The sequence below is a fragment of the Apiospora aurea genome (genome assembly GCF_038362705.1).
Source record: "Apiospora aurea strain CBS 24483 chromosome Unknown utg000002l_segment0_segment0, whole genome shotgun sequence".
NCBI classification, from domain to species: domain Eukaryota; kingdom Fungi; phylum Ascomycota; class Sordariomycetes; order Amphisphaeriales; family Apiosporaceae; genus Apiospora; species Apiospora aurea.
In genome coordinates, this window is record NW_027117389.1 from 3,184,764 (window position 1) to 3,212,669 (window position 27,906).

The window sequence follows — 27,906 nt, forward strand, 5'->3', positions numbered from 1 at the left end:
TCAAGCTTTGTACCCGTAACCTCGTGCGCGTAGCAGCTGGTTTGCAAGTAAGTACCTAGCGCCAAAAGTTTTACTGGCTTGTGAGTCTTGCAGTCTCCAGTGCCCCGGTAGGCGCCCCTCCTTTCCCCCTTCTAACCCTGCGAATCAATCAATCATAGCGAACAACACCTGCCCGGCGTTTGTGTGTTTATTTCACCGGATTCTTCTCCCTGCCCTGCCTCTGCTTCGACCTTTGCGTTTCTGTCTCTGCCTGCCTCTTCCCTGCTGGCTTGCCTTTACTTTGCTTCATTCTCCGAATAGGCTAGGACTCAGTCTTACTCGGGACGAGCGAAGGCAGCAGGAAGAACAGAAAGAGGAAGCGAAGTAAAGGGGAAAAAAAGATCAGTAGTCGATTTTGACTTCAATACTTTGGTCAAGGTGCTATCTGCAATGTCCAACCACCCCCCGTTTTGCTCTCATTCTCCCTCTCTTCTAGTCTAGACTGACTTTCTCGACATATACCAATCGGCTACCTGCCGGTTCCCCTACGGCCCTCCCTCTGCTGGCCCGGTAGATTTATGAGACATTCGACTCCAGTCACTCTGGCTTCTTTTCATCCAGATTCCGTCCGGGTACGTGCTCCCGGGATTACTTCTGGGTATTTCCCTATTCGGCCAAGAAAGCAGGTGGCATTCCTGGCTTGGTAGCTTGGGGGTGCAGCCTTTGGACTCTGGTTCGATCACCATCACTTTTGACGGCTACTTTGGTGGTAGCATCTCCCCCCGAAAACAGAGCCGAATCGCTCACTCACCCTACCCGTCAAGCCCTCGCCAAGGCCGGAGCGGGCGTTCTACTGTCCACGGCGAGCACGAGGGCCACGATTCTCCGTTTCTCTGCCTCTCAACCCCAAAGCGGTCTGCTTCCTGCTCCTTTGGCAAGAGACTCGGTGACAGACTTCATCCACGGTAAAAAGTGGCACCAGAGCCCCCCCGTTGGCACCCTAAAACATCCAAGGAGACCCACCCTTTGTAAGCTGATAGTTGCATCCTGCCAAAGTCGGGACCGCCTGGAAGCCAGGCCGAGCAAGCAAGAAAGAACGCCATCCGTGATAGAGATTTCGGCCCCCTACCAAATCTTACCAGCTGGCGAGGAACCCTCGCTGACCGCCATCTGTCATTGAAGTGTCCTTTCATGATAGTGATGGGTTGCCGGCGTCAAAACTATATACGCTGTACATGTTTCCGATACTGAGGCTGGTCTTTCACGGGAAGGCGCCATCAACTTAGCCCATCTACAGCCGAGGCTTGCCGCCCTACCGTCCAGGATGGCGCCTAACATGATGTTGCCGAACGGCATGATTTTGCCAAAGGGCATTGTTATGAATCACGATCTTATCTATCGTTCGGTGGCCCAGTACCCGGTGGTCCCACGAGAGCAGATATATGAGTACTGGCATGGTATGTAGATCAGAGGCAGCCAAGAACCAGGCGCATCTGACAGAAACTAAACTGATTTTGCCTTAGTGTACACTGTAACTTGTCGAACCCTCATTGACCCTACTGCCCAGCGCCTCGAGAACTTCTGGTGGCATGTCTTGGGGAGCAATCGCCGTGAGCTGTCAGGGAAGACGTTGGCTCGGCTCTTCGAGGACATTTCCAAAGGTCCTACCTTTGTTCGGTTACGTGGCCCACCTAATCGATACGAGGGACCTGATGATGATTCGGTATGTCGCACGCTTCAACCTCCTTGCATCCAGAACTGAATAAGTCTACTGCAGCCCTCTCCAGTAGCAGAGCCTGCAGCCGCCCAACCCAGAAAGGCGGAACCTCGCGAGTTGGGGGATTTGAAAAGCCCGGCAGGTCCAATAGAGCAACCCAAAGCACAGCCATCCCAGTCCTCTTCATCCAGGCCTCCACCCCCACATCCTATTTTGAAGAAGCCTAGGGGGCCTTCAACGTCAGGACCGCGACCTACTGCCCGCTTTGTGTCACCTCCTGGGTCGGAAGATGAGGGCGACGATCAAGCCGAGCCTGGTCCTTCCTCAAGTCGGAAGAAGAAATCCCAGGAAAGGGAATCAGACCAGCAGGGTCCTCCAGCAACCAAAGGGGAGCGCAAAAGACCCACGAGCACAGCACCAAAGAAGAAAACAGCGTTTGTTGCCTCGACGGCTAGGCGCCGGCCCGCCATGCCGCGACGCCAAAGTTCGCAGTCTTCTACGGGGGCCAGCGAGGCTGCCCCAAAAGACAATGGCTCGTCCCTCTCATCGCGCTCAGGATCACAAAGGCCTGTCTCTCCGATAGCCGAAAGATCGAGCAAGAAGAGCACACCAGGGGCGCGGGAAACAATCGATAAGATTAGTGCAAAGGCTGCTGGAAAGCTACCAGCCGACAAGCTCAAGTCAGCTCCCACACATGATGCTGCATCATTTCGGGTTATTGGTGGAACGCTACCAGTTATTGTCCAAGATGACAAGACGACTTCTGCCAAGCCCAGCACCGAACAAAGTGGACATGAGAAGGAACAGATTGACGAAACCCAACGAAAGGATACCAAACCCGTCAAAACACCGCCATCCAGGCAGGGGTTTGCACCAAAGCCGGCGGCGCCTACGATAACACGAACCAGATCCGAGAACGGACCACAGGCTTGTGGCGTACGGGATGGATTAGGCCGAGTCCCGCCACATGGATTGATATCGTCAAGTACAGCTACGACCTCTACTGTCGCAGCGCGCGGGACCATGACCGATTTCGATGATAGCGTACGCGGACAGGCGATACCGGGACAGGAAGGACGTAGTGAGAGCACACCCCGAAGCGGAGGTTCGCTCCTGGATAGTCGGTTCGCTCCGACACCACCCAGCACGGCGCCTAGCGTACCATTGGGGCGCTCCAAGAGCCAGCTAACGCTTCTGCTCGAGCGCCAAAACGAGAAGAAGCCTCGCCGATGAGAGCTTATTGTTACGTTACGTAAGGAGAGTCACGCCCTTATCTACATTGGGTGTGCGGGCGGACGGCCACACCATAATGGCCATCGGTATTATCATTCATCAGCCGAACATAGATGTGGTTTTCATGAGAGTTTTGAATATTTGTCACAAAAGACTTAGAGAGGGGGTTGTGGTGTACTGTATTCCTTTTAGTTTGTTGTATCGGATACATTGGGGTAGCGTGTTAGTATTATAGGTGGCTTGGCAATCATACATTTGCATCGCGGCGGCGTTTCGTCTTGCCATAGGGTCTTTACCGGCTCTCCCAAGGAGGCCTATCCATATAGCGTCAAGAGTTTGCCATCTTGTTTTCGCTTTCGGGCATATCCTTTCCAAGCGCTCAAGTGATCTTCAATGTGTCTTGGTATTGTGTACCGGGGCCGTAGTAGTAGGCATAGGCATGTAGGCATGCAGTCGTTCCCCGTCGGCAATACGTCTGACCCCTGAGAGAGAAAAAAAGCGGTTGCCAACCGCCATCCCGGTAACAAGGAGCAAGGCCATGGGATTTCGAATTGATTGCATTTTGCCATTTTGTGACGAGTACATGCCTAGACATACTCCATAGACCGGCACCAACAACAACCACCTCAACACACACGCACACACGGCTTGCACGAGCAAATACAATAGGTAAGTATGTGTCCGTTTCTAGTCGTCGTCATCATCATCATAAGCAGTGGCAGAAGAATTGGAGATTTCGGTTCACCGACTTTTTGGAGGCCAGTGCAGCTGGGCAACCCACGCAACTGGGCTGACAAACTTGCGGGCTGGGTTAGGTACGTCCTCTCTGGAGCTGTTTCAAGATGCGTGGAGAAATACGCCCAAGCATCAAGATTGGTTGATTGATTAGTCGATATATGTGCTACATAATACACTACATGGAGGTGTAGTATGCTAGGTACATACCGGCCTGTCAAGAAACAGTCCCATTTTTTTTCTCTTTTCTCAACGCAAGGGGATTTGGAATAGCAGATGGACTATAAATAGGTACATGTCTATACAAACTCTATTAAACTACGTTACTACGTCTCATCTCACCTCATACTACCCATTCATAAGCCCACTCGTATACTGTAAGCCTCTATCTAGCACCCAGTATTAAACTGCGCACTGGAAAGGGGGGGAGTGTCGCAATATAATCAAGACTACAAATCTCGACATCCCACGACGGGTGATGACAGCGCATGACAAGAATGTGGGGTACGATGATGCCTTTCTCTTGTTTTTGCCTCGTTTCTTCTTCTTCTTCTTCTCCTAACACCCCTTGCCACCACCACCCCTCCTCCCCTTCCTCCCCCCACATCGTCCCCCACGCTCTGACACCATCCATCAACTCCAGGAGTGTATTTGTGTGTATGGGTGGGTGGCTGGGTGGATGGCTGGGCCCTGCCTACCTGCTTGCCTGCCTGTTTACCCCAGTTCCCGAAAGACAATGACAGCGTGACTGTCAAAGGGCTAATGCAGCGCTGTGTATGTGTGCATTTGCTTCTTTCGTCTCGTCTGTCTGTCTCACCCACACACTCAGACACATGGGACGGACGGACGGACGGGCTCCCTCTCCCTCCCTCCTTCCTTCCTTCCTGTCCCCCTTACACTGCAGGCAGGCAGGCAGTTCGTACTTAGCTTTGAATTGGTGGTGATGGCGGTGGCGCGCCCATTGGGCAATTGATGACATGTTGGTGGCGGCCCGCAACCGGTGAGACAAAACAGCGAGGAACAAGAGGGTGGATGTGCTTTTCTTCGGGAGGTGTTGCCTCTTGACGTGAGGAGATAGGGCTGTACCTGCCTGATCTCGCCCAGAAGTGACTACATACGTGTACTTAGAGTCGGGCAAGGTGATCGAATTGACCAATATGAAGAGCGGGCCGGTTCTTGTGGCGTTGAGTATTGACGTGCGACAACATCCCGAATGCCATCACCAAGCCAGCTTGATACCGTGGCACTCCACCGCCTGCGATCAATCTCCCATGCGAGCAAGGGTTGCACGTGATCAGCGCAACAACACATACCCGGATTTGATCAATCAAAATAAATAAATACGAGAAAAACTAGAATCGATTCGCTTTCATTATGGGATGCTTTCCCGCTCTACGTTGCGCGCGTCGGTCCATTAGTCGTAGCTAAGGAACTCGAAAAGCAACGCCTGCGGAGTTTAGTCGACTCAGCTGTTCCGAGTAAACTCCCAAACCGTATCCTCTTTGTGTCGCTCCCCACGACTGAACGCCCTTATACGAAGTTGTAGTACAATTTTATCATTCTCCCGCATCAAACCCCTTTCCTTTCACAGGCAGGGAAGAGGCTTTTTAGGTAACGGTGTAGCCGCCGTCGACACGCAGGTCTGCGCCCGTGACATACTGAGAAGCGTCAGACAGCAGGAATGCTACAGGGCCCATCAGATCGACTGGCAGGCCCATCTTGCCCTGGGGAATGAGAGAGGTCCACTGGCGCTTCAGGTCCGGGTTGTCGTCTAGAATCTTCTCCGTGCTGTACAGTCGTCAAGATCAGCTTCACTCTTTGCCTTCCAACAGCTTTCCCGACTAGGGGGTGCGAAACTTACAGTGCAGTCAGCATATAACCGGGGGAGATGCAATTGACTCGGATACCGGCATGTGCCCACTCGACAGCCAAAGATGCTGCCATGTGTCGAACAGCCGCCTTTGCGGCATTGTAAGGACTGGAAGTCGGTTAGTGACGCGTCTCCTTTCCTAAAAATACAGCATTCATCCATCCATGTGTCCGTTCTGTCACATAGGGGATCGGGTTGGGCCAAACTCACGCTTGAGGCTGGGGCACGTTAACAATGCTTCCACTCATGCTTCCGATAAAGACCATGCTTCCCGCGGCCTTGCGTTCCATGAGGTGCTTGGCGACATTGATGGCGAAAAGGTAAGTGCCGTCCACATTGACATTCCACAGCTTGCGCATGCGGTCAATGGGGTAGTTAATGGCATCGTAGTTCTCTGTGAATCCGGCGCTGGTAACGAGGTTGTCAATTTTGCCGTGCTCGGCGATGATGCCTTCAATGCATTCGTGGACACTATCCGCGTCCGAGACATCGGCATAATGAGCAGTTACCTTGGGCACTCGGGAGGCGCCCGGGTTCTCTCTACGGTAGAGATCAATAAGCAGGGCCGCCTGTCTCTCGGCCTCTTCCTCTATATATGGGCAATGCCCCTGGTCAGCTACTGTGCCCAACACATGGCCCAATAATGGAATGGCAGACAATTGCATTATGGGACGAAAAAGGGCTTGGCCCATATTGAGACTGGGAGCCCGAGCACATTGCTTACAATGCAATTTGCATTTTCCTCTCTCTCTCGAAGCAATGTGCCATGGCTCAGTTGGCTTCCATTCCCATCTGGGAGTCTCACCACAACCAGGGTTTGAACGGGAACAGGTAGTTATGGGGGTACAACGGGGAGACTCACTGTTCATATCCACGATGGCGAGGTTAGCACCAGAGATAACCATACCTTGGCCCATAACGAGGCCCAAGCCGCGAGCACCACCAGTGACGACACCGGTCTTGCCCTCGAGCGAGAACGATGCCAAGGTGCGCTTCATATGATCGCCACCACGGCCCGTGACAGGCTTACTGGCGGGGAGCTCGCCCTCCTCTGGATACTCGACCGTAATGTTCTCATCGGTACGGGCGAAGGATCCAGGATGGGGTGAGTTGGGTTTCTTGTTGCTGCCGCCGCTGTTATCGCGAAGTGTGCGAGTGGTGTGGAAAGAAGCAACAGCTGCCACGGTCTTGGAGGCAGGTGTGTTGGTCCGAATGGGCGCAGCAGCAACCGATCGCAAGATCTGGGACGAAGCCCGCAGGACAGATCGCGAGACCATCTTGACGGAGGTACAGTGCTTGTGTTATTGCCTATGGCGATAGTGCAAAAAAATTGTCGCTTCAGTTATGCTTGCTCCTTGGTTGGACTCTCTGGAGTGTTGTTTAGCGTGTCGAACTTTGTTGCGTAGGTGAGGGCTGGAATGGGTGAATGACGTAGAAGTGAATGCAGTATGCACCTAGGTCAAGATCAGAGTAGGTAGGTAGCTACCTAGGTAGGGCAGTCACTGGAGTTGTGAAGCAGCTCTTTCAAGCTTCAGGTTGCTCAAGCAGTTCGGCTGTGGCAGTAGTACACAGCACCGAGTGGATGTGCGTGTGGTTAGGATTGGAGAAGGAGGATGAGCTCCAGGCGAGAAAGCTAGTGCTGGATCGTGAGATCAGCTGAACTGGGTGATTGCGGTGCCGGTTGTTGATCGATCGATCAAATTGAATTGAATGGGTTGGGTGGCGTATGAGAAGTCACGATAGGATGGGGCCGATCGTTCAATGATTACAACAGAAGTATCAAATATGTATACGTATCAATGTTTTGAAGTACTGGTCTAGAGAAGAAGAAGAAGAAGAAGAAGAAGAAAAAAGCCAAAAGGGCAGGAAGGGGGAGCGCAGAAGGGCGATCATCCAGGACTTTAAAGCATGGGAAGCATGAACACAGCATCCCAGCCAAGGGAAGACACTGATTTCACCTACTCAGACATAATCCCGTGCAACAGGAAAACAAGAAAAACAATAAAAAAAAGAGAGAGAGAGACCAGGGCCTCAAAATCTCACGATCCTCGTCCCCTCCCCTCGTGCGTGTCTCTCCGGTCCGGCGTGCGCTAACCCTGTTCCCCCCCAGGCAAAATCGCTAGGCAGACAGGCAGGCATCGTATCAGCTGGGCGCATGGGATGAGATGATGGGAGAAGAGAGGTGATGTGCTCCTGTGCTGTGCTGTGCTGTGCTGTGCTGTGCTGTGCTGTGCTGCCGTGTGATGTGTAAGTAGGTAAGAGGTATGTAGGTAGGCAAGTAAGTGCTGGCTACATGGATGGAAGTCACATCCTGTGCCCCTCCTTTTTATCTTCCCTGCTGTGCCGGTAGCTACGATCGCCGTCCCGGCCGACCCAGGCCCAGGTACTTCTGGGGCTTCTGGGGGGGCAACTGAAGCTACAGAAGCTGTGGTGGGGCCCCTCCAGCTGGGGTAGAGGCTAAGGGCAGCTGGAGCCAGCCAATCTGGAGCTCGGGATGGGGGCATGTGGAAACGGGGAAGCCGGCAAGCATTACCCACAGCGACATTCGGGTAAGCCCAATGGAAGTGCCAGCCGCTATTCCAGGCTCCCAAGGTTGCGGTACCGGCACTATCGTCTCTGGTCGGTAGCCATGTACCGGCCATTGGGTTGGGTTTGATCAATCATCAATCGCTTAATCAATCAATCAATCTGTACCTTGCGCCTGGTAACAAACATGCCCAACTGCCACCCATCGCCCGCTACCACCCAGCAGACCCTACCCTACCTCGCCTATGGTGCACCACATACATAGCCTTTCTCAGCACCTCCTGGATCTTCTGGGCATGCCTCTTGGCGCTGCACTCTGCAGAGCCAATTGACCAGAACGACTGGGCATTTGCCTGCCTGTCTGCCTGTCTGCCTGCGAGCCTCATTGTCATTAACCGGACAGACACTGCCGACTGCAACTGTAGCTAAGTTCAACCCCCACCATTGAGGTAAAAGTATGTATACGAAGGTGTGGAGTACCATCCTCGTAATGCCAACCTATTCACGACAATCGAAATCATGTCAGCTCAGCAAGCACCGAACCACATCAGCCAAACCCGACAAGAGAGAGAGGGAGAGAGGAGAGAGAGAGGAACGGCTGAAAAGGGGGGCCCGGCTTTGAATATCGCCAAGCCTAACAACTCGTAGATCCCTTGCAGATCTAGAACAGTCTTCTTGGGGTGGAGTACTACTACACGCGTCCGCATGCTCAACAAAAACCTGCGACCGCTTGCTTTTTGTCAGGTCACGATGTTTGGTTCCCCTACCGCTGTATCCGGGGGATGTCAGGACTCACTCCGTGGCGTGTGTGGCGGTCAACAGTAAATGGATGCAGCTGTTTCCCATCGATGCTTTCTCTGGTCGGTTGTCTGTCACACCATTCACAACCCCGAGCTTTCCCCATAGCATTTGTCTCTGTCGCTTGGTTTCCTCTATATACGATGATAGCAATAATCTCGTGGTCACGCATTGGGCGCGCCCATCAGCTGAAATAGCATATCTGTCGACATATTAAAGCAAATATCGATGCTGCCCCTTGTCCCAGTCGCATGTTTGGATTGAGTATGATTGACATGTTTCTTATTACTTTACAAGGCCTATTATTATTGGAAGGCTGCTCGCGCAGCGCCAAAGTGTGGCTCTCGTATTTTGCCCACACTCTCTTCCCATGCAAGTCAAACAGCAGATTTGGGTATGATCGCGAACTGAAAGAATCCCACTCCCAGGCTGGCTGTCGATGCGATATGGTATTCCTCGCCAGATACCTCTGTCCCTAACCCCCTATTCAAAAAGAGAAGAAAAGACGCATCAGTTGATGCTTCGTGGCGCTTCTATATATCTCATAAAGAGGAAGCCGTGAACCGTGACAGGCATCTCCCTCTCCGTGTCCCATGTCATAGTTTCGTTGACTTCGGTAAAATAGAAAAAATTACTCCTGTTGTTTGTAATTACTTAAGGCGAAACGGGCCGCTTCCGCACCAGAACCCGCCGTCCTTGACTGTCTTTGCCCGTGCGGCATAGTCCTCTTCCGGAGGAACACTAGTCGTCCAACCTGAACATTCTTCGCAATGCCCCGAACTTCTTCTTTTTCTTGTTGTGGTTATCGGGCCCAAGCACATCCTTGCTGTCGTATCCGGTGGGTTGGGCTACACCCGGCAGTCCCATGCTGGTGCTTCTCCTATCCGAGATGTTCGGTCGAGCCATCGGGCCGCCATTCACTCGTCCATCGGCAGTACTGGGTCTTCCGTTTTCACCCATGGCAGGAAGGGGCCAGCTGTCGTCACCCGAGCCCGGCCTTCGTTTCTGGAGCTTCGGGTTTTCGAGGACCCCGTCACCTCGGAGACCCCAAAACTCGTCTGCATCACGCTCTAACAGCGTGTCACGTCTTGCCGCACTTTCGGTCAATCCTCCACGTTGGATCTTCCCTGCTTGATCAGCTTTCTTATTCCTGCGCAGTATATTGCCCATGAAAGACCTGCGGCTTTTAGGGCTTTCAGTTGGCGTATAGGCAGGCTCGTGGAGTCTGGCACGTCCTGAACCCGACCTATTCAATGTTGAAGTTCCAATACCAGAACTTGATCGATGTTGAGGCATAGGACGGAACAACGCTGCGCTTTTGGGGCTGCGTAATGGGCTGGGCATCTGCATGGAATGATCATCACCGGAGTCGGGCAGGTTTGGAATCTCCTCGGTCTCTTCCACCACCGTAGAGCTTCTTTGGATTCTGGATGGAGCCGTCGCGGAATCCCGAAGTGTGCCTTTGGGCACTGGCCTGGTGGGAGGCAGTGGTGCGATGTCCTCTTCATCACTAGAGTCTGCAAATCGACTACGGAACGCAGGTGCACGAGGGCTATCGTCGTCACTAGAATCGTCACGAAGCCGGCTGGCTTGTTTCGATTTCTTGCCCGTTTTGCTCGAACGACCGAAGCTGGGGAATGGTATCGATGAGCGTTTGGAGTCTTGGCTTGACTCGCTGTTTGAACGAAGGGTACGGCGCATACCCAAGGCTACCGGTGGCCCGCCAGCAGCAATACTCGAGCCTCGACGGAAGGGCGATTCAGGGGGTGACATGGAGCGTAAGCTGAACCTGCCGGAACTTCGCTCAACGGGCGCTGCTGTTTCACTAGTAGGACCCTGTCGCATGGTGCTCCGGAATCCAAAGCCACCCGAGGAAGTAGCTCGCGAGCGCTTAAAACTGCTATCGCTGGCATCGGATCCGCGACGTTGCAGAGCTGGTTTCAAGCTCTTGGTGGTGGCATTTCCTGCAGATGCTGACGCGAGTGCAGAGTTTGTTGCCTTCTTTCCGGGTGCAGCTGTCTGGGGTCTCAAGGTCGTTTTTGACATCGAATTGGGTCGCTCAGTTGGGGCACTAATGTGTCGCGATGCGCGCCCATCAGCGTCTTCGCCTGTTGTCGCTCCGCGCATAGATTTGCGCATGCGGATTTCGCTGGAGACGGGCCTCGAGCTTTTAAGTTGCTTCGCAGGCTGCTCGGTTCGAAGTGAAGCACGCATACGCCCGCTTGGAGCAGTGGGGCTGTAGGAATCTTTTGTAGCCTCCGTACCAGGCTGGACCATGTAGTTCCTCTCGGGGTTGTTCGGCTGTGAAGGCTTGCTCCCAGAGGTCGGCGACTGCGCGTGTGCCATCTGAGCTACAGAAGTTGACTTGATCTGCTCAGCCGTCTTCTTTCTATTGCTGGGCCGACGTGTAGGAGTCTCGGCATCCGCATCATCCCCAGCTTCAATCATTGCCTCGCGTTCTAATTGACGTCGCTTCTCCGTAGTTAGACTTCGCCAATATGATTTGGCGGTTTCCCAGTCGTTCACAACGCCCTGCGTAGGCTCCGTAGAACCTTCCGCGTCCTTGATCACTTTCGACAGTAGATGGTCTCCCATGGGCTCCGATGCCATAGGCTTAACTGGACGTGGGGCTTCGATTGGTGCGGGCTCGGTCGGCGCGGTCTTTGATTCTTTGCTCAGAGGACTCTCTATGACGGCATTTAATGACTGGTATCCATCGCCCTCAATGTCAGAGAGATCTTCGTAGGCATCGCTATAGATGCTGGCATTGGATTCGTCATCCGAAGAATCAGAAGCGTCCGCAGCAGTGGGCCCCCTGGCAGGGGTTGTCTGAGGCAAGGCAGGAGTTTGAGCGGGATGTGCCTTTGCATCAGATTCGCGTAGCGCTTGGGTAGGACGGGGAACATCATCTGGCCCAACACTTTTCGCTATTGTATGGCCCAATGATCGGGCTTCCTCTGACTCATCTGGAAATTTCCCAGGCACTTCGAAATACTGCTGATGGTTTGATTTCGACTCGGACGGATGAGACTTGTCCATGATTGCCGGGCTGGGGTTCGTGATGGAAATAGAAGGCACCTGGTTATCTGGAAGCTCGATGGCCTTCTGTGGCTCTGTATGCCTCGTCCTATCGGGGCTCTTGTTCGGAATTGTTGGCACGCCCTCCAAGTTATCGTGGCTATCTGCCATAGTTGTCTGAGTGCTTGGTATCATTTCCCCGTCGCTTCCGCCAGTCAGCTCGTCATTCGACTGTCCGTCTTCACTGAACGAGCTAGCACTGTCTGAGTCGTACCGATGAGCTTCTGCAGATGTTACGACAGGTGGTAGCGGCTCTCTAAACCGGGAGATGTTTGCTGCATTACGCGAGGATTGGTCCTGGGCAAGAATAGAGCCTACAGCATGGTCATTTGACAGGGCAATCGTTGCATTGTCACGTGTGTCAGCCGAAAACGTAAAGCCAGCACCAGAGGGTCGCATCAAAGGTGAAGTTGGTCTTGCTGGTGAGTATCCAGACCCAGATGGACGTATCAAAGGTCGCTCTTCCTCGGGTTCCCGTGGCTTCTTCTCGCGAATGCTACCAAAACTTGGAAGAGCAGGTCGTGGCTTCATAATCTCATCGTCGTCTAACGAGAAGTCCTTTTTCTTGTTTTTGCCAATATTGCTATACCATGGCCGTTTGACTTGTTGGGGACTTGGTGCAGCTGGTGGATCTTCGTCTTCAGCTGGTGCAGACTCGCCAACAATCCTAGTGTTGTGGTCATCGAAGCTAACGCGGACTGACTTCTTGCGTGCAACCGAGACTTCCTTCTCAGGAGAAGTCACTCGCATATCAGAGCCCGTCTCAGAAGGCGATGCATCGCGTGTCGAAGGGTCGTGGTGCTTCAGCGCCGACTTGATCGGGGAAGCAGACCTTGGCAGAGGCGCATGGCGTACCGCTAGATTTTCTGAAGGAGTGGTTGCGAAACGTGCGGTCCGAGCCGGGCTGTTGGACGCTGAACGAGAAGTGCTGCCATTCCGTGAGAGCTCCGCTACTGGCTTGTTTGGCACGAATGCCACTTTCTGTTCTGCCGGTACCTCTCTTGGGAACTCTGAGGGAGCCTGGGGTTCGTTCCACGCACTAGAGGAAGATTCGCTTGCATCCTCAGCCATTGAATACAATGTCTGTTGCGTCGGAACGGAGTCTAAAGCTTGACGGACACCTTTTGACGTCGCATCCTCTTCGGGCACTTCCCTAACTACCGATGGTTTTCGACCGACTAACCTGCCGGAAGGGACCTCTGCAACCTGTACTGCACTGTCTCTAGCCTGTATGTTTGGTTCTTCTCGTTGGAGTTGCTGAACTTGGGGGAGCTGCGCCCAGTCAAGGTGGCTTGCTGAAGCATTTGTGGCATTGGCCTCGGCATATGATTGTTCATTAGTTGGAAGCTCTCTCCCATTTGGGGGCGTTGTAACGACCGGGGATTCACGGTTCAGAAACCCGCGTTCCTGTTCACTTGGCTCAACAGTGGTTCCCTTGACCCTGGCCACCGTCCCTTTGGATAGGTGGCTCCCGGAGCGTTGAACGCCCTGCTTCTTCTTCTTCGGCCCCTTTTCCGAAACTTCTTTTGTGTGATAGCTCACTTCCATCAGATCTAGTCGATCCGTTCTTGGCACCATTCTCCTCGAGTTGGGATCGTATACCAAAGCTTGATCAGGATTGCCCGGGAAAGAAGCCGGGAGGGAAGTCCTATTTGAATTCGAGGGTGAGATGCCCCATTGCTGGGTTCGATCGGTGGAAGGCGAGGGCGAAGGGGATGTCGCGCGAACCCGGCTCGGGTACGAAAAGTTGACAGAGTTCTGGCTGTCAGGACGCGCGGTAGAAGAGAGGCTTTCCGGTCGCCTTGACGATTTCCCAGTGTTGTTCATGGGCGCATCCGAGGTGCGCACATTGCTTGTGTCGCCCGATGGCTTTGTATACCAGGATGGCAGCTCCGTGCTTATTTTCTGGGACGCTGTACGAAAGTTTTGCATGCCTACCCCTGCCGTCGACGGGTTCCGCCCAATTGCGCTATTGCGGTGTCCATCTGGGATGGCAGGTACTGGCGGGTGTTGGCTCTGGCTCTGAGGCTCGCGACCATGTGGTGAGGGACTACGAAATGTCCTCTCGGTCATACTACCCGAACTGCCGCGTCGCTCCAATTTCGGCGTCCTCCTCCCGCCGGCGGGCGCGCTCGAGACGGAGGATATCGAGGGGCTCCGGCGCATAGTACGCTTCGTCTGAACTGCGCCAACATTCGTCGGGGTGTGAGGGCGAGCGCGCAACGCCGCAGCCGCAGCTGCCGACGAGAGCGAACGGTTGGGGTTCTGGCTGGACATGAAGGCGGCAGCAGCAGCTGTAGAGGCGTTGGGGTTGACGGGAGCAGGAGTGGAATGCTGCGAGGCAGACGAAGAAAGAAATATTAGTATCAGATATGATAAAGTTTGAGGCGCTTGGCGCTAGGCCAGACGGAATGCAAAGATACTGTCGTCACTATGGAGGGAAGCCGGTCATGTCGGGTCATCCCTGGCCCACCTCTCGACATGGCAGTGACTGCTAGTATGCGATAGTAGCCGCATACCGCATGTCCGGTACAACGAGGGCGCGGTGCTAGTAGGAGAGTGTACTCGCTAATTCCTGCGCGGGACAGGCACTGCCCTTCGCGACAAGACAAAGGGACAAGACATGTGTGAACAAACCAGAACGTACCGGATTGGGAGGCCCACGGCCACGGCGATTCCTCCTGGCGCCGAACATATTCGCTCAGCGGTAGCTAGATGTAGCTAGACTTGTTGAACAACGCGACCCTCTGGTCGTACGCGTATGAGACGACAAATGGCTCCAGGGCCCGGGGAGGGAGATTATAAGGCGGTCATATGGAATGAAATGATAGTGCGAAAGAACGAATAACCCTGTACTGAGCAAGGAAGAGAAAAAGAAAGGCTTCAGTATTCAACGCCCAACCTTCAGGAGACCTGCAGGCACTGATTGGACGGGTTGGGCAAAGGGCATACCACCATGCGACTAGTAGGTTAGGAAGGTTGACAAACAGCCGTCAAAGCCCAATTCTACCGGGCGAAGAAGCTGGAGGGAGAAATAGTTGGTAAAGGAAAAAGCAGACGAACCCGACGAGAACGGGGATTTGGACGATCGCGTGGGAAACAGATAGGAGCTTGGACGTAAAACAGACACCGAAAAGACGTGAGAGATGAGATGATCCCCTACCAGGTTGCCGATGATGCTGGTGGACCCCCTCGAGCGAGCTGTTTATTATTAGTATTTGTACTTCGGCCTTGGCACTCGCTTTCGCAATGGATGTCGACAAAGCAGAAGGACTTGACTCATATCCTGCCAACATACCTACCTACCTACAGATTGTAAGCGAGATTTTTTTTTTTTTTTTCAAACGGCATTTTGCTTCACTGCAGGCAGGTTATAGCCCTTCAATCCATCCCTTCAATGCCATCAAGGCTGCATTGCATAGAGGCAAAAAGGCCGCCACGCCCGTAGCCCATACAGTTTACACCTGCCGGGAGTTGAAACCACACGGTTGGCGGAAGGGAGAGGTACGTACGTGGGCCTAGAATGAAGGCGGGGCCACGGGGTGGCTTGGCGGCGGATCGGTCCAGCCCAATACCACTTTTGTTTTCTATTCCGGGTGATGTCATGTGGGATCAAGCTGGGTTAGACTGGCTGAATACATACATGTACATGATGGATTGTACATGGACAATGCAGAAGAGCGTATGGAATCACGGAACCACCTGCCACCTAACGATCCTCTGAGATGTGCTACACAGCGTGCACCACTTCTGCCCCATCCAGAAGGTTCCTGTATCCTCGTTGGACGGGAATAGCCATGGCATCCATTGGAGCCAATGCCTATTTCAACCACATGTCTTCTTGCCGTCGTCCTGGCTCGGTAGGACGCGCAGACACGTGTCCGTGTAAGTACAGTGCATATCACAAAATATCACAACCACCGTATTGGCCCCGAATGGTCCGCCGAAGCACACAGGCACACATATATCAGATATGCTAATGTTTCACGAATATGCAACCACACAAGGCTGCCTGGCTGCGTCCATGGGGGTAGAACACGTATCTAAAGCCTACTAGGTTTCTAAGTGACAGCTTTGTGCTCTAGTGACGATCAGGGTCAGACCATCCATCGAGTTGAACCCGGCATACCTAACCTACTTATGTACAGAGTAAGATGCGAGATCCATCCATCCATCCGTAGATAATCAGAGGAAACGCCATTAAATCTGAGGATTGCCCATTAGATTGAAAGCACCACGGGCATCTTGGTAAAGCAGCACAAGATCTATTATCGCACAGCAACCAGATTTATAGATGTGACCCCCGAAATGACGTCACTGGACCCCGGATTGGTCAGCAGTCACAAGAGACGCGGGAATTTGGTGCGGGAGCCATGACGTTGTATATCCAGGGTCTTGCAAACTAGCGACTTGCTTCATATATCGCAGCCGTCAACAACGCTGTCGGGACGTCCTGACAAGCACGATTCTATATACAGCATATGAATTTGGGGGAGGACAAGTCATACATTCACCATAACTCCTTCGTTTAGCAGAGATAGCGCAAGGCTTTCACGTGGGCTTATGAGACCCTTTGTCGCTCTGTTCGCTTATAATAGTGCCAAAAGTGAATCAAGTTGCTGACTTACCGAGCATCAGCATCACGCGCCATTGCATGAGAAGAACCTCTGACAGTGCTCTACATATAACTGTATGTCTTGGAAGGGATGTAGTGCAACATCAAACCCGGAACAATCACACAACGAATCTACAGAGAACACAGGGGCAACTAAGGCAATCTTCATAAGAGGCGTATGTGTCATTGATTCATATTGGTGGATTAGACCAGGTATGCAATGTACCGTATAATGGAACAAGCAATACACTGCTCTTGAGCCAAAAAGTATACCACCCTACACAAAGACAAACTGCTCTGGAGCAAAGAATCGCCTGGGCTGCAGTTGGTTCGTATGCCATGCCTATCTTCAAGCAACAGTCTAGACCTGCCAGGGATGGCCAGCATGATCAGATATGCTTGAGGCATGGTGTGTTTCTGTGTGGTGTGTAAAGGTTGTCTTCAGAGCAAGTCCTTGACAGTATCATGATCGGGAAGCCCGACTAATAGTCTCGCTAACTATCATGGCAGAAATGGTATTGAGGGGTATTTGATACCAAAAGGGCTGACGTGTTCCCACCAACAAGCCAGGCCCTCAAGGTGGTAAGGAGCATCATATCAATGCAGATGCGATTTCAAAAGCAGAACAAGCTGCTCATGCGCCGAATTATGCAACACAGCCGGTGTCGAAGGATTCCTGTATCCAGAGCAACGAAACCGAACCTGTCTCAGCCAAACAATTCGTTAGGCCACTGGGACACGAGTGTCTCTAGTGCTGCCTCTTCCGGGACCGTCGCCATCGTGCCCCGAGGTAGGGTCATGGGAAATGGCATCCCGAGCATCGCTGAGAGGTATGTAGGCATCATCATGGACATCCTCTTCATAATAATCGTCCTCATCAAACTCCTCGCCCTGAGTCTCGTGACTAGGCTGGTTACCCATATGAGGAGCCTGGTATCCGGATGGTGGAGCAGACGCTCGTTCTTGCGTATTATTATTATTCTTGGCTGGGAGTTTGTTGCTGGCCTTCTTTCCTTTCCTTGACTTCATTTTGGCCTTCTCCAACAGCCTGCGTCGTTCCGCCTCTTCTCGGCGACGGCGGCGGTCCTTAATCTCGTACTGGCGGATCAGTGCTTCAGGAGGTCGCCCGAATATTCGCTCGTATTCACAGAATTCACACACCCATACTTCTTGGGGCGTAGGTGGGTGGTGGTAATTCTGGTACTCGGTTTGCTGGCGGCGTTCTCTAGCAGCTTGCAGCAACGAGCTACCAGGTCGCCTTTTCGCTTTCTTCTGAGTAGCACTTGCAACAGGTTTGCTTCCGTTCGCAGCTACATTTCCACTGGCTGAAGTCCCCAGATGTGGTTGGCCGGTCTGTGTAGCTCGAGTTGCCCCACCAGAGTAGGGATCTCGGTGATCACCAGGCAGGGACGCCTGAGGCGGAACAGCCATGTGAGGGTGTAGGGACTCTGATCCAGGCCAAGAAACAGAGCCGGGAACTGGGGAATCGAATGTGAAGGTGAACTGCGAAGAGGTAGGTGTGGCCTTGGAAGAGGCTTGCTGTTGCAGAAGACTAATGTTCTCTTGGCCGTGGGGTACTGAGAGCTTCTCGGCACTGGCAATAGCATTCGAGATAATTCCCGACTTCTCACCTGGTACGCAAAATATACTGTTAGAATGTGCTGTTCAGGGTGAAAGTATTGATACTTTGGTCTTGGCTGTCAAGGTTCTCTCTTCCCCATGTGATGTGTAATAGTAAAAGGTGGCATTGCAAACCGGCCGCGCAGTGGAGCTTAAAAGCCCGTAAAGGCGGGACAAACCGCCGGGCGCCATTTGCATGCAGCACAACGAGGGGCAATGAGCAGGCCAAACGCCCTTTGAGAACATGTGCACATTATGGAACTGAAGCGGAACAAGACTCTGCAATGGAGAAGAACGGAACGAAAAAGAATGCAGCAAGCTCAAAACATGGAGGAACGGTATGCACGTACCTGCAGGAGAGCCGGGATATTGGCTGCCGGATCTCAGCTTGGGATTCTTTGGCAAGCCCACGTTCGTGTCGGGAATAGTCCGCAGAGGACTCCTGCCGTTGCGGTTGCGACCATACCGGCCTCTACCAGGCCCTGAAATCCCCTGAGCATTGACACTACCTGGACCAGACTGATAATATGCATGCGAAGTGGCCAGTGTTGCATCACCCGGCCCCTCGTCACCTGTGGTAGGAGGGGAAGGCATACCCATGAGGCTGGGATCGCTCAGGGCGTGCGAGCCATTGAGCATGGTTTCCCCAGCTGTCGGGATCTTGCGCTTTTTCTTGTTATTGGTGTTCTCGAATGAATCATAGCCGTCGGCAGAGGAGGCGGTTGAGGGCGGCGGTTGAGGGATCGTGTGCCGACCATGGCTTTGACGAGGCGGCGTGCGAAGCGCGTAACCTAAGGATATATCGAGGGAATGTGAGATCATGGCTCTCCTCGCCTGGTCTAGCAGTCTTTTCTCACCATGCTCGTTACTGCTGGTGCCTCCTCCAAGACCAGACCTTCGCAAACTTGACTCCTGCGCCAGTTCGGCTGTGTTCTCACGACCCACTACATTTGACGCTTCCCCTCTACCCTCCCCCGCTTCTGCCTTCAAATTGTATGGATAGTCGAATAACGGAACGTTATTTTGGGGCGATGGAGGGTAGTCGATCGTGTCAAGCTCCTCAGACGACAATCGATCTCGCATTCGGCGTTTAGGCAGTGGTCGGATAGGCCGGTCAGGGTAAGTCGACGATACCGATTCTGTGGACATCTTATCCGTGCTGTCTGCTGCTGTTCGATCCGCCCATGTCAACGTTAGCCAAAGGACTGGCGGGGCAATGACAAGTGCCATGCAAGTAACGGCGGCCTTGGATGTCAGGAAAGAGAGGAAATCGTTGCTGAGGGATCTGGGCTTGAAGGCCCAGTCCAGAAACATGATGCGGGCTGGTAAGATGGCGGGTGATGGCGGGTGATGTTTTTATGGTCAATACAGGTAGCAGATTCTAGCAGATTGCCAAAACGATGTTCGGCAATTGCCAACCGCGACCTGACGTGGGAAAAAGAAGTGGTGGTAGTGGTGGTAGTGGTGTAGTGAGGGTCGCTCGCTGATGGAGCCTGTGTTAACTGCATGGGTTGCCTAGGGAAAACATACCGATTCACATATCGAACCCAACCTTTCCAATCTCATAAGATAGCAGACAATCCAGTTGCCTTCCAGAACAATCGGCAATCGTCGTTTCGAAGAGCAAATGAGCAATAGCTTGGTCGAAATATAAGGCACGGTACGTTATGGACAGCGACGAATATATCGGATACTTTAGAGGATCTGGATAAGCCAATTGTGGAAATCTTAATAGGTTGTCTTCCAGGAACACTCGGCCTAAGTAATGTCTCCTCTGGGAAGGATAGGGATGACGATAGATCAAGCAACGTGCTCGGCAAGGTGAGAACGAGCGCCCCGTGGAATGAGAGGAAGGCAAGATGAAGTGAGGGCAAGGAAGGTCCCCTTCACCACTGCCCACTTCAATCTGGCAATCTGGGCGTGACGTCTGCTGGGGGGTGGCACTGGCTCCCCTCCTCTAGACTGGATTGCTAGTTTTCTGGGGAGAGGGAAACAAAAGAGCAAATAGGGGGATAGCGATTGCAATTACATACAACAAGGGGCTTTCCAAGAAGAATCCGGAAAGCAGCTGCCTTCCGTGTAGTTGTTTTAGGAGAGGAAGAGGGAGGGATGAAGTCCAGGTATGGCTGGATGAGCGAATGGATGACCAATACGTATGTAGCCAGCACCTCCAGTGTATCGGGACGCCTCTGCAGATCGGGGCACGGAGCAAGAGGGTTAGAGTTATCGGTAGGTTGCGACCGTTGAGTTTGCTCTATGATGCGCGCTCGTCTCCTGTGAGGCCATGCGCGTACAGAAGACTGGCTGATGAGTGAGCAAGGTTCCAGTCCACGTCCAAGTCCAGATAACAACAATGTTCTGCAAGCGAAGCAGCAAAACAAAAGGGCCTCGTGGTGGTCGGCTTGTCTGTCTGTCGCCTTCGCAGATTCGTAGGCCCTTTCGTCGAGATTGCGATAATGGAAGTGTGTACTGCAAGTGGGCCCTTTCTAGGGGATGCACCACCCACGCCTTAGCCCAAGGTTGGAGCCCCAGGGCCTGGTACCTCGTCTGCTCTTTGGCCTTTCCCGCCTTCAATGTTCCGCCTCCTCCCTACCAATGCGGGATGGTCATTGGTGCAAGTGGTGAGAGTACGAAATCGACAGAAAATACTGTGCTTGCTGGGTGGAGGCGGGGCCTCGGCGGCACACATCCAAGCATATGAAGTACTTACCTACTTAAGCATGCATCTACAGCTTGACAATGGTTGGTTGGTTGCTCGCGCGCCTCCTGTCCTATCCTCTCCTACCTGCGTGCATTCATAGTATTGTTCTCGAGTTTCTGCCCGATAGGTACGTTAGTGTATCGAAACCATGGTCAAGTCGCCGAATAATTGCTTACTTGAGAAATTGCCAAATATACCTACACAATACATCTCTCAAGAGCACGTTATTAGGACGGAATGGAAATAAGTTTAGAGCAGAACTGCAGGGCTAGCTGGACTTTATATAGCACACTCCCTGCTGTATTGTAATAATGGTTGTCGCGACAATGCTTTGGTTTGCATGAGTAAGTTCAACCTCCTCGGTCACAGCCAATGCATTCGAGAGCAATATCAATTGAATGCCGGCTCCCCAAACTCTGAGTTCTTGGTCTAAAGCGCGGGTTGAATCAGACACCATGCACGAAAGTATGCTCGACGCCTTTTTCCTGCTGTGCATTGCTGCGCATGTTCACCAAGGAAACCCTTATATAGGGCAGGCGCTCGCTTCTATACCACCCAAGTAAACACCAAAGGGTGATGTTCAAAAAGACAAAAGCGACATTCGACAACTCTGTGCTGCAATAAGACGGGCACACATATTTATTCTTATGTGAAACAGTCAGTCTAAGCCAAGGTGGGTTCCAAATTTACCAGCTGCACAGTTGCAATAGTCATAGAGGCCGGTATAACTCATCTAGAGGTGAGTTATTACCTGCTTGGAAGGGCAAGGATAATATGTTTTCTTACCTGCCTCCTACAATACACTTCTCATGAGTGTAGAAAGCATGTATGCATATGGGCATACAGGTGCACACCTGCGCACTTCCACCGCAATTGATTTGATCAATTGATACGACGCATGGATCGATGACGGGGAGCTTCAATACAACCAGCGCTGGACAGGCGTGAGAAAGAGTCCCAGACGACTGCAGCTATTATGTAAGGTGTGTCTCCCCTCTCAAAAAAGAGCGCCTGCAAGGTATGGCATGGCATGGTACGTACTGGGGCCGGCCGGGAGTGGTCAAAGTGGGCGCTCGCGCGGACTGAGAGTTGCGATTCCCGTTCTCCAAAAAGTCAGACCAGTCAAGTTAAACAGGCGTCTCGCAGACAAGAAGCAGTACAGTGTTTTTGCTTTCCCTCCCCCGCAAGCAACCAGCTTAACATACCATATTACCCGAATCTTTTGCCTCAGGAAAGGGAATCATAGTCATGCTAGGGACCAAGCTGTCTGCATTGTTTTTGCCGTTCCTCCTGTTGTAATCCCTCCTCGACCAAGCGAGTTCGATCGAGTTCGCTTCCCGCGTCGGAGCGACGCTCGACATTCTCCCTCTCCCACGAACACGAACCCTCATCGTCGTCGCACGTTGCCTACCTCTCGATACACTCGAATCCCACCTCACAAGACTCTCACGGCCATCCAAACCACTCAACCGCCCGTCCTCCTTGCGTTTCCAGCTCGTTTAGAGCCAATTCGGCAGCTAGCCAAATCGACTTTGTGCCGCTCTGAAGCAAATGGCTGGCACCTCGCCCATTCGACGGTCTTCCCGGGCGCGAACAACCCAACCACAATCACAACACTCCTCCTCAGCTTCCAGCGCATCTGGGCGTGTCGAGCGCACAACTAGAGCCTTTACAAAGAACGGATCACCCCAGAAGTCCACGGGCAGTGGCTCACTCTCATCCGAACCGCCCGAGGACTCGACCGCGACCACGGCCAGTACAGACGACATAGCCCCCCTTCTTCGACGACGTAGCACACGTGTCAAGGAAGAGGATCGCGAGAAACAGCCCAAGAGCGAGCATCTCGACATGGCCAATACAAGCGATGACAATGAAATACAGGAGGATGACGAGGCCGTTCGCTGCGTCTGCGGCTTCGAAGACTACCCCGGCCCACCACCCCTCGACGAAGACACCAAGAGCCACGCCCTCAAAGATTCGATTGATCTCGAGCCCATCTTCTCTATTGACATCACTGAAGACCTGGGCGGCTTTTTTTGTCCAATGCGACACGTGCAAGGTCTGGGAGCATGGTCTCTGTGTCGGCATCGTAACGGAGGAATCCTCCCCCGACAACTACTACTGCGAACAATGCAGGAGAGACCTGCACAAAATCTACACTGCAAGCAATGGGTAAGCATACTTCACTTAGTTTTCGTCCCAGAAGCCACGGCTTTGCAATGGCTTCACCGGCTTCATTGGTTGCACTTTGTCGCTCAGCCGTGGCGGAGCAACAGTGAGATTGAGGAGGATCGAGTGTCGGCGCGGCCGTTGATCGCCCACCACACACATCTCTCCCCTCCTCTCCAATGCCACCTAGGGGCCCTGTCTTTGTGTGCTGCCTGTTTGAACACGCAACCAACACTCCCGAGTACTCCAACCCACGACACCATGCTTTTTTGTTGCTGTTTTATCTAGCCCTCCTAATACTGCGCAATGCTAACATCATGGCGCCCCGCAGTCAAAAGTATTCCATATACCTTCCCATCCACCGACCGTCACGCAGTACCTCTCGAGCCGCATCAGCTGCGACGCATGACACGCGTTCACCCAAGGGCAGTGAGCGCAAAAGCTCGCGAGCTTCAGCATCGGCGGCGGCGGCGGCGGCTCATCATAAACGACGCTCAACTATGAACAGCCGTGATGCTGCGTACGATGAAGAAGAACAGTTGCGACGGGCGATTGAAGCCAGCAAGGAAGATGCGATCCCCGAGGAATTAGAAGGTGCCGGTCGCCGACCAAAGAGAGGCCGAGAGGATGAAGAAGAGTGCGTAAAAATAACTTCTACCCTGAGGATAAGGTAACTAACCCGACGAGGTAGGCTAAACGAGAGCATTATCAAGAGGCAAAGGACAAACTCCAAGTCACCGTCCCCTCCCGCAGACCAGGCGCCTATGGAGAGCCGTGAAGAGTCAGAAGACGAGTCCAGCACAAGGAACGGGTTGTCAAAGAAATCATCGCGAAACAATGTCCGCAACCAGCGCGAAAGAACAGAAAGGGATGAGCGCCGCGAAGAGCAGGAGCGTAAGCGGGTGGAAGCTGCTAATAAGCGCAAAGGCCGCGCTGAGCGCCGACGAGCCGACGGTATGACTGCTGCAACTACCACTCCCCTTGCCAAGTTACACAGTAAAAACTGATATGGAAGTTGGCTTTAGACTCCGACCCCTCGGACGAGATGACCTCCTCGACCCGGGCCGCAGTGAGCCGGACAACCGAATCTGTGCAACCCCCGGATCCTCCCGTTTCATCGCAAGCAGCTCCGGATACCCCGCCCGCCAATCCTCCGTCAGCATCCCATAAGAAGAAAGCAGCGCCCCAACCCAGAAAAAAAGGGAGAAACCAATACACAAAAGGACCGCGACGCCCACGAACACGAAGACTCGCCGGCCCGGTCAATGTCCCGCGACATAGCACGGAACCACGACGACCACCACGTGGCCCACACTAAGCCTTCCGTGCACGAAACGCACAACAAGCATTCCAACAGTAAAGCAAAAGGCGGCATGAGCTCCAAAATTACCTTGAGCGATTTGAAGCGGCGTGCGAACAACATATTGGAGTTTATCGGCAGGACGCAGGTCGAATTAGCCAATGAGCCGCTGTCCGAGAAGAACAGCCCTCAGCATGCAGCTACGGATGACGGGCCGGCAACCGATATGCCTATACAGGTCAATGGCACTCAACCATCCAATGAAAAAGACTGTCTCGATATAACGGTGACCAGACCTCCCACATCGACGGGGCCGACGAAGGACTTCAAAGACATGAGCTGCGTGGAGATGATGGATTCATTAACGAGAGACTTGGTCAAATGGCAGAAGGAATTCATCTCATGACCAGGCATATTCGGCATGTTTAGTCTTCGGGGGTGGTTCCTTGCTTTATTCATTGGCGTTCTGCATAGGTCTTGGTACTATGCCAGACCTTGATGTCTCCTGCATTTACAAGGCGTTGCAAAGCCAGGCCACTGGGGATGGGAGGGGCCGCCATGTTCGAATAGGCCAGGTAAAGGGGTCATAATGGTGTCCATGGAGTTTTTCCTTTTGTCTTTTATTAAGCGTACAATACCACAGGTGTTCTGATCAAGGTACTCGATTTCGAATTTCAGGAGGATACTTTTATTTTTGTCTTTTAGTCGAGGGCGACGCAGCGTACGAGTAACAGCAAGTTACGAATGGCAAACGAGGAAGAACCATTCGGTTAGGAGCTCAGTGTTGCATATAAGATAAGACTAGGAGTGGTTTGTAAATAATATTTGTATGTTTGTATCTATTACAGCTAGTCCCTTAATGCAACACCAGACGCGCTTTCAACTATACTTTCGGTCCTTGTCATGTTCTCTTTTCCGGGCGCAGGTGTGGTCCCATCATGGGCAAGATGGCTCTTCTACCGTCGCAACAGCCTGCCATCAGGTCCTGACGACCTCATCACGGCCATGATGGAATCGATTTCGTGGTTGGGCCGAAGAACGGTCCGCATTGTCAAGTCGGGCCACGCCATTTTGCAGCCCCCCTGGCGAGCTCCATAGCGCCCTCCTCCCGAGTACGTTCATATGATCTTCGCGCTCGTCTCCCATTGGCGAGAGGAGCCCCGGACTTGGAATGATTGGGGTTTGAGCCATACGTGGATTCCAGCGATGGGATTCCCGAGATTGTCGACCATGCTCCGGGCCGGGGGTCTCGGGCACAGGGCGACGCACTCGATATCGTAACTGTATCTATTTTTAATAAATGAAACACTAGATCGTGTGTTCTTAAAATGATCTCTCTTATCAATTGGCCGCCGATTCGTATCCAGACCTGGTGGTGTACCTCGGTAGGTATTCAAAATATAGCGTTATAGCTGCCGCACGGTATTTGAGTCGTCTTATTTAGACTTTTCAAACCGTCACTACTTTGTCGGTCGAAGACTCTCTCCCCAATATGCCCCCGTTGCTGCTGTCGGATATGTCAACCCCTGGGTGAGCTCGGAGGTTCTGATTTAGCATGTGATGTTCGATATTGATCTTGGGTCCCTTGAACCACTTGTGCGCGTCCACGAGAAACCATGCAACGATAACCAGCATAGGAGCGCCCTGGGCGATATATAGAATCAGCAATTCACCCTACCACCAAAAAAAATGTTGGATAAGCTTACATAGACAAGTGCCGTCCAGTTCATCATGTCCGGCGTGAGGTCGTTCCCCGTCACGGTGGGGAAGCACAGTATTGGCATCATCACCAGCACAAACGTCCACGAGATGACGCCCGAGGGCATGCTGAACCTGCCCAAGTGCCAAGGCCCGCGCCGGAAGTTGTTCCGGATGAAGACGGTCTTGATGAAGATCGGGGTCGTGATGGCGACGTACGAGGCGATGGCGCCGATCGAGAAGATGGCGGTGATGGCGACGCCGCCAAAGACGAGGAAGTTGAGCAGCAGGCCCAGGACCGTGTTGAACCAGACGGCGTTGACGGGCGTCCGCGTGTGCCGGTTGACCTGCTTCAGCACGCGACTCAGCACGCCGAAGCAGTCGTCGCGCGCGTAGGCAAAGCACACGCGGCTCGCGGCGACCATGCAGCCGGCCCCCATCATAAACGAGCACACGATGGTGAGTCCCAATACTGCGAGGGCCACCTTTTCTGGCAGGATCTGCATCAGGTATGCAGCCCAGGGTTGGCCCTAAGAAAATGGAAAGTCAGAATTCGAATGGTGTCTGTATTGGTGCGATGTAATCGAAGCGTCAACATACCACATCAGAGTTCATTGCTGCCTCCACGTCCTGGATAGTATACGCAATGACGAGGTTGAGGAAGAAACCCAACACTGACCCGGAGACCGCGGTCATGATGATGGAGCGCGGTGTCGCGATAGCGGAATTGGAACACTCTTCCGCCAGGTGAAACGATGCGTCTTTGGAGTGATAGATGTTAGTAGACCTTGAGCAACCAACTCGTGAACGAGGCGGGAAAGAAGTCGGGGTAGACTCACCATATCCAGACATGGTCCAGATAATAGCCAAGAAGCTCATCATTACGGCAACACCATCCGGGAACTCGGTGAAGTTTTGTATACTCCAAGCAAACTCGTTTGAACGAAACGTGGGGTCCGCAATGCATGCTGCTGGTATGATAATGATAGTGATCACGAGGCATGTTATGTTGATGATGGTACCGACGGAGTTGAAGTTGGCGATCCATTTGGTTGGCATGCTGCCAACCATAGCATGGATGATCATGATAAGGGCCGTGAGCAAGAACGTCTGCCAGTTGGTCGGAACATAGCCTGGGTTGGTAATTGAGGCCGCGGCTAGGATCATGGAAGCTGGCATGGTATTAGTCGCATCGTCTGCCTTAGAGACTGCCACTCCTGGTGACGAGGAAGAGGAAATACAACGAACCACAGCCGTAGTCGACACTAGGAGCCCCAGTCACTTGAACGAGCCAATTACTCCAGCCTGTTATCCAAGCAGCAAATGGGCCATATTTGGGGCCAGCTAGAACAGCGGCCGCGTAGTATAGTCCTCCAGAGGTCGGCATGGACGACGCGAGCTCTGCCATAGATGCTGCTACCTGCGTACGACATCAGTCTCTGAAATCCCAACAAGTGCTTAACACGAGTGAGTACTGCGTCCTTACACACAGAATGAATACGACGGACAACAGCCACCCCCAAGTGTTTGCGGCTGGCCCAGCTTCATAACCAACAAAAGTCAGCAGTTATTATTGGTTGATTTGCCTAGATGTTCATGACGGAGTAAATGATGGTGTGTGCCACTGTACCATAACCAATACCATAGGACATGGTAGTCCCAATACTGGGCAGCAATCCCATGACCGCAAAACTGACTGCAAACGTGGTCCACGCCGAGAACTCTCGCTTGAACTCCTGTTTATACCCGAGAGCAGCCAGCGCGGCCTCGTCTTCGGACATCTCTGCCAGGTGGTCTGGGATGTCGCCATTGCTGAGCACGGTGGTCACCGGCGGCGGGTGTGAGCCCTCGATCACAGCCATGGTCG

At 52.9% G+C, this 27,906-nt stretch overlaps 6 protein-coding genes across 6 annotated transcripts; 2 read left to right on the plus strand and 4 right to left on the minus strand.

Annotated features, from left to right (window-relative positions):
- Positions 1-1,315: 1,315 nt before the first annotated feature.
- Positions 1,316-2,929, plus strand: PG986_003359 (uncharacterized protein; the record flags this gene model as incomplete). Its single annotated transcript, XM_066839581.1, has 3 exons — positions 1,316-1,436; positions 1,503-1,702; positions 1,757-2,929. The coding sequence occupies 3 exons, from the start codon at positions 1,316-1,318 to the stop codon at positions 2,927-2,929; spliced, it is 1,494 nt and encodes a 497-aa protein (XP_066704645.1).
- Positions 2,930-5,271: 2,342 nt separating this feature from the next.
- Positions 5,272-6,829, minus strand: PG986_003360 (D-arabinitol 2-dehydrogenase; the record flags this gene model as incomplete). Its single annotated transcript, XM_066839582.1, has 4 exons — positions 5,272-5,452; positions 5,526-5,642; positions 5,745-6,123; positions 6,397-6,829. Coding segments are annotated over 4 exons (1,110 nt in total), but the record flags the coding sequence as incomplete, so codon positions are not given.
- Positions 6,830-9,599: 2,770 nt separating this feature from the next.
- PG986_003361 (uncharacterized protein) lies at positions 9,600-14,213 on the minus strand (the record flags this gene model as incomplete). Its single annotated transcript, XM_066839583.1, has 1 exon — positions 9,600-14,213. The coding sequence occupies one exon, from the start codon at positions 14,211-14,213 to the stop codon at positions 9,600-9,602; it is 4,614 nt and encodes a 1,537-aa protein (XP_066704647.1).
- A 3,061-nt stretch (positions 14,214-17,274) lies between these two features.
- Positions 17,275-19,485, minus strand: PG986_003362 (uncharacterized protein; the record flags this gene model as incomplete). The annotated part of the gene is made up of 3 exons (XM_066839584.1): positions 17,275-18,182; positions 18,522-18,962; positions 19,029-19,485. The coding sequence occupies 3 exons, from the start codon at positions 19,483-19,485 to the stop codon at positions 17,275-17,277; spliced, it is 1,806 nt and encodes a 601-aa protein (XP_066704648.1).
- A 2,938-nt stretch (positions 19,486-22,423) lies between these two features.
- Positions 22,424-24,747, plus strand: PG986_003363 (uncharacterized protein; the record flags this gene model as incomplete). Its single annotated transcript, XM_066839585.1, is given in 5 exon segments — positions 22,424-23,044; positions 23,284-23,678; positions 23,733-23,995; positions 24,067-24,196; positions 24,213-24,747. 5 exon segments carry the CDS (start codon positions 22,424-22,426, stop codon positions 24,745-24,747), a joined length of 1,944 nt encoding a protein of 647 aa, XP_066704649.1.
- Positions 24,748-25,790: 1,043 nt separating this feature from the next.
- PG986_003364 (uncharacterized protein) lies at positions 25,791-27,901 on the minus strand (the record flags this gene model as incomplete). The annotated part of the gene is made up of 6 exons (XM_066839586.1): positions 25,791-25,985; positions 26,048-26,569; positions 26,640-27,211; positions 27,288-27,459; positions 27,526-27,581; positions 27,670-27,901. The coding sequence occupies 6 exons, from the start codon at positions 27,899-27,901 to the stop codon at positions 25,791-25,793; spliced, it is 1,749 nt and encodes a 582-aa protein (XP_066704650.1).
- Between the last annotated feature and the right edge of the window lie 5 nt (positions 27,902-27,906).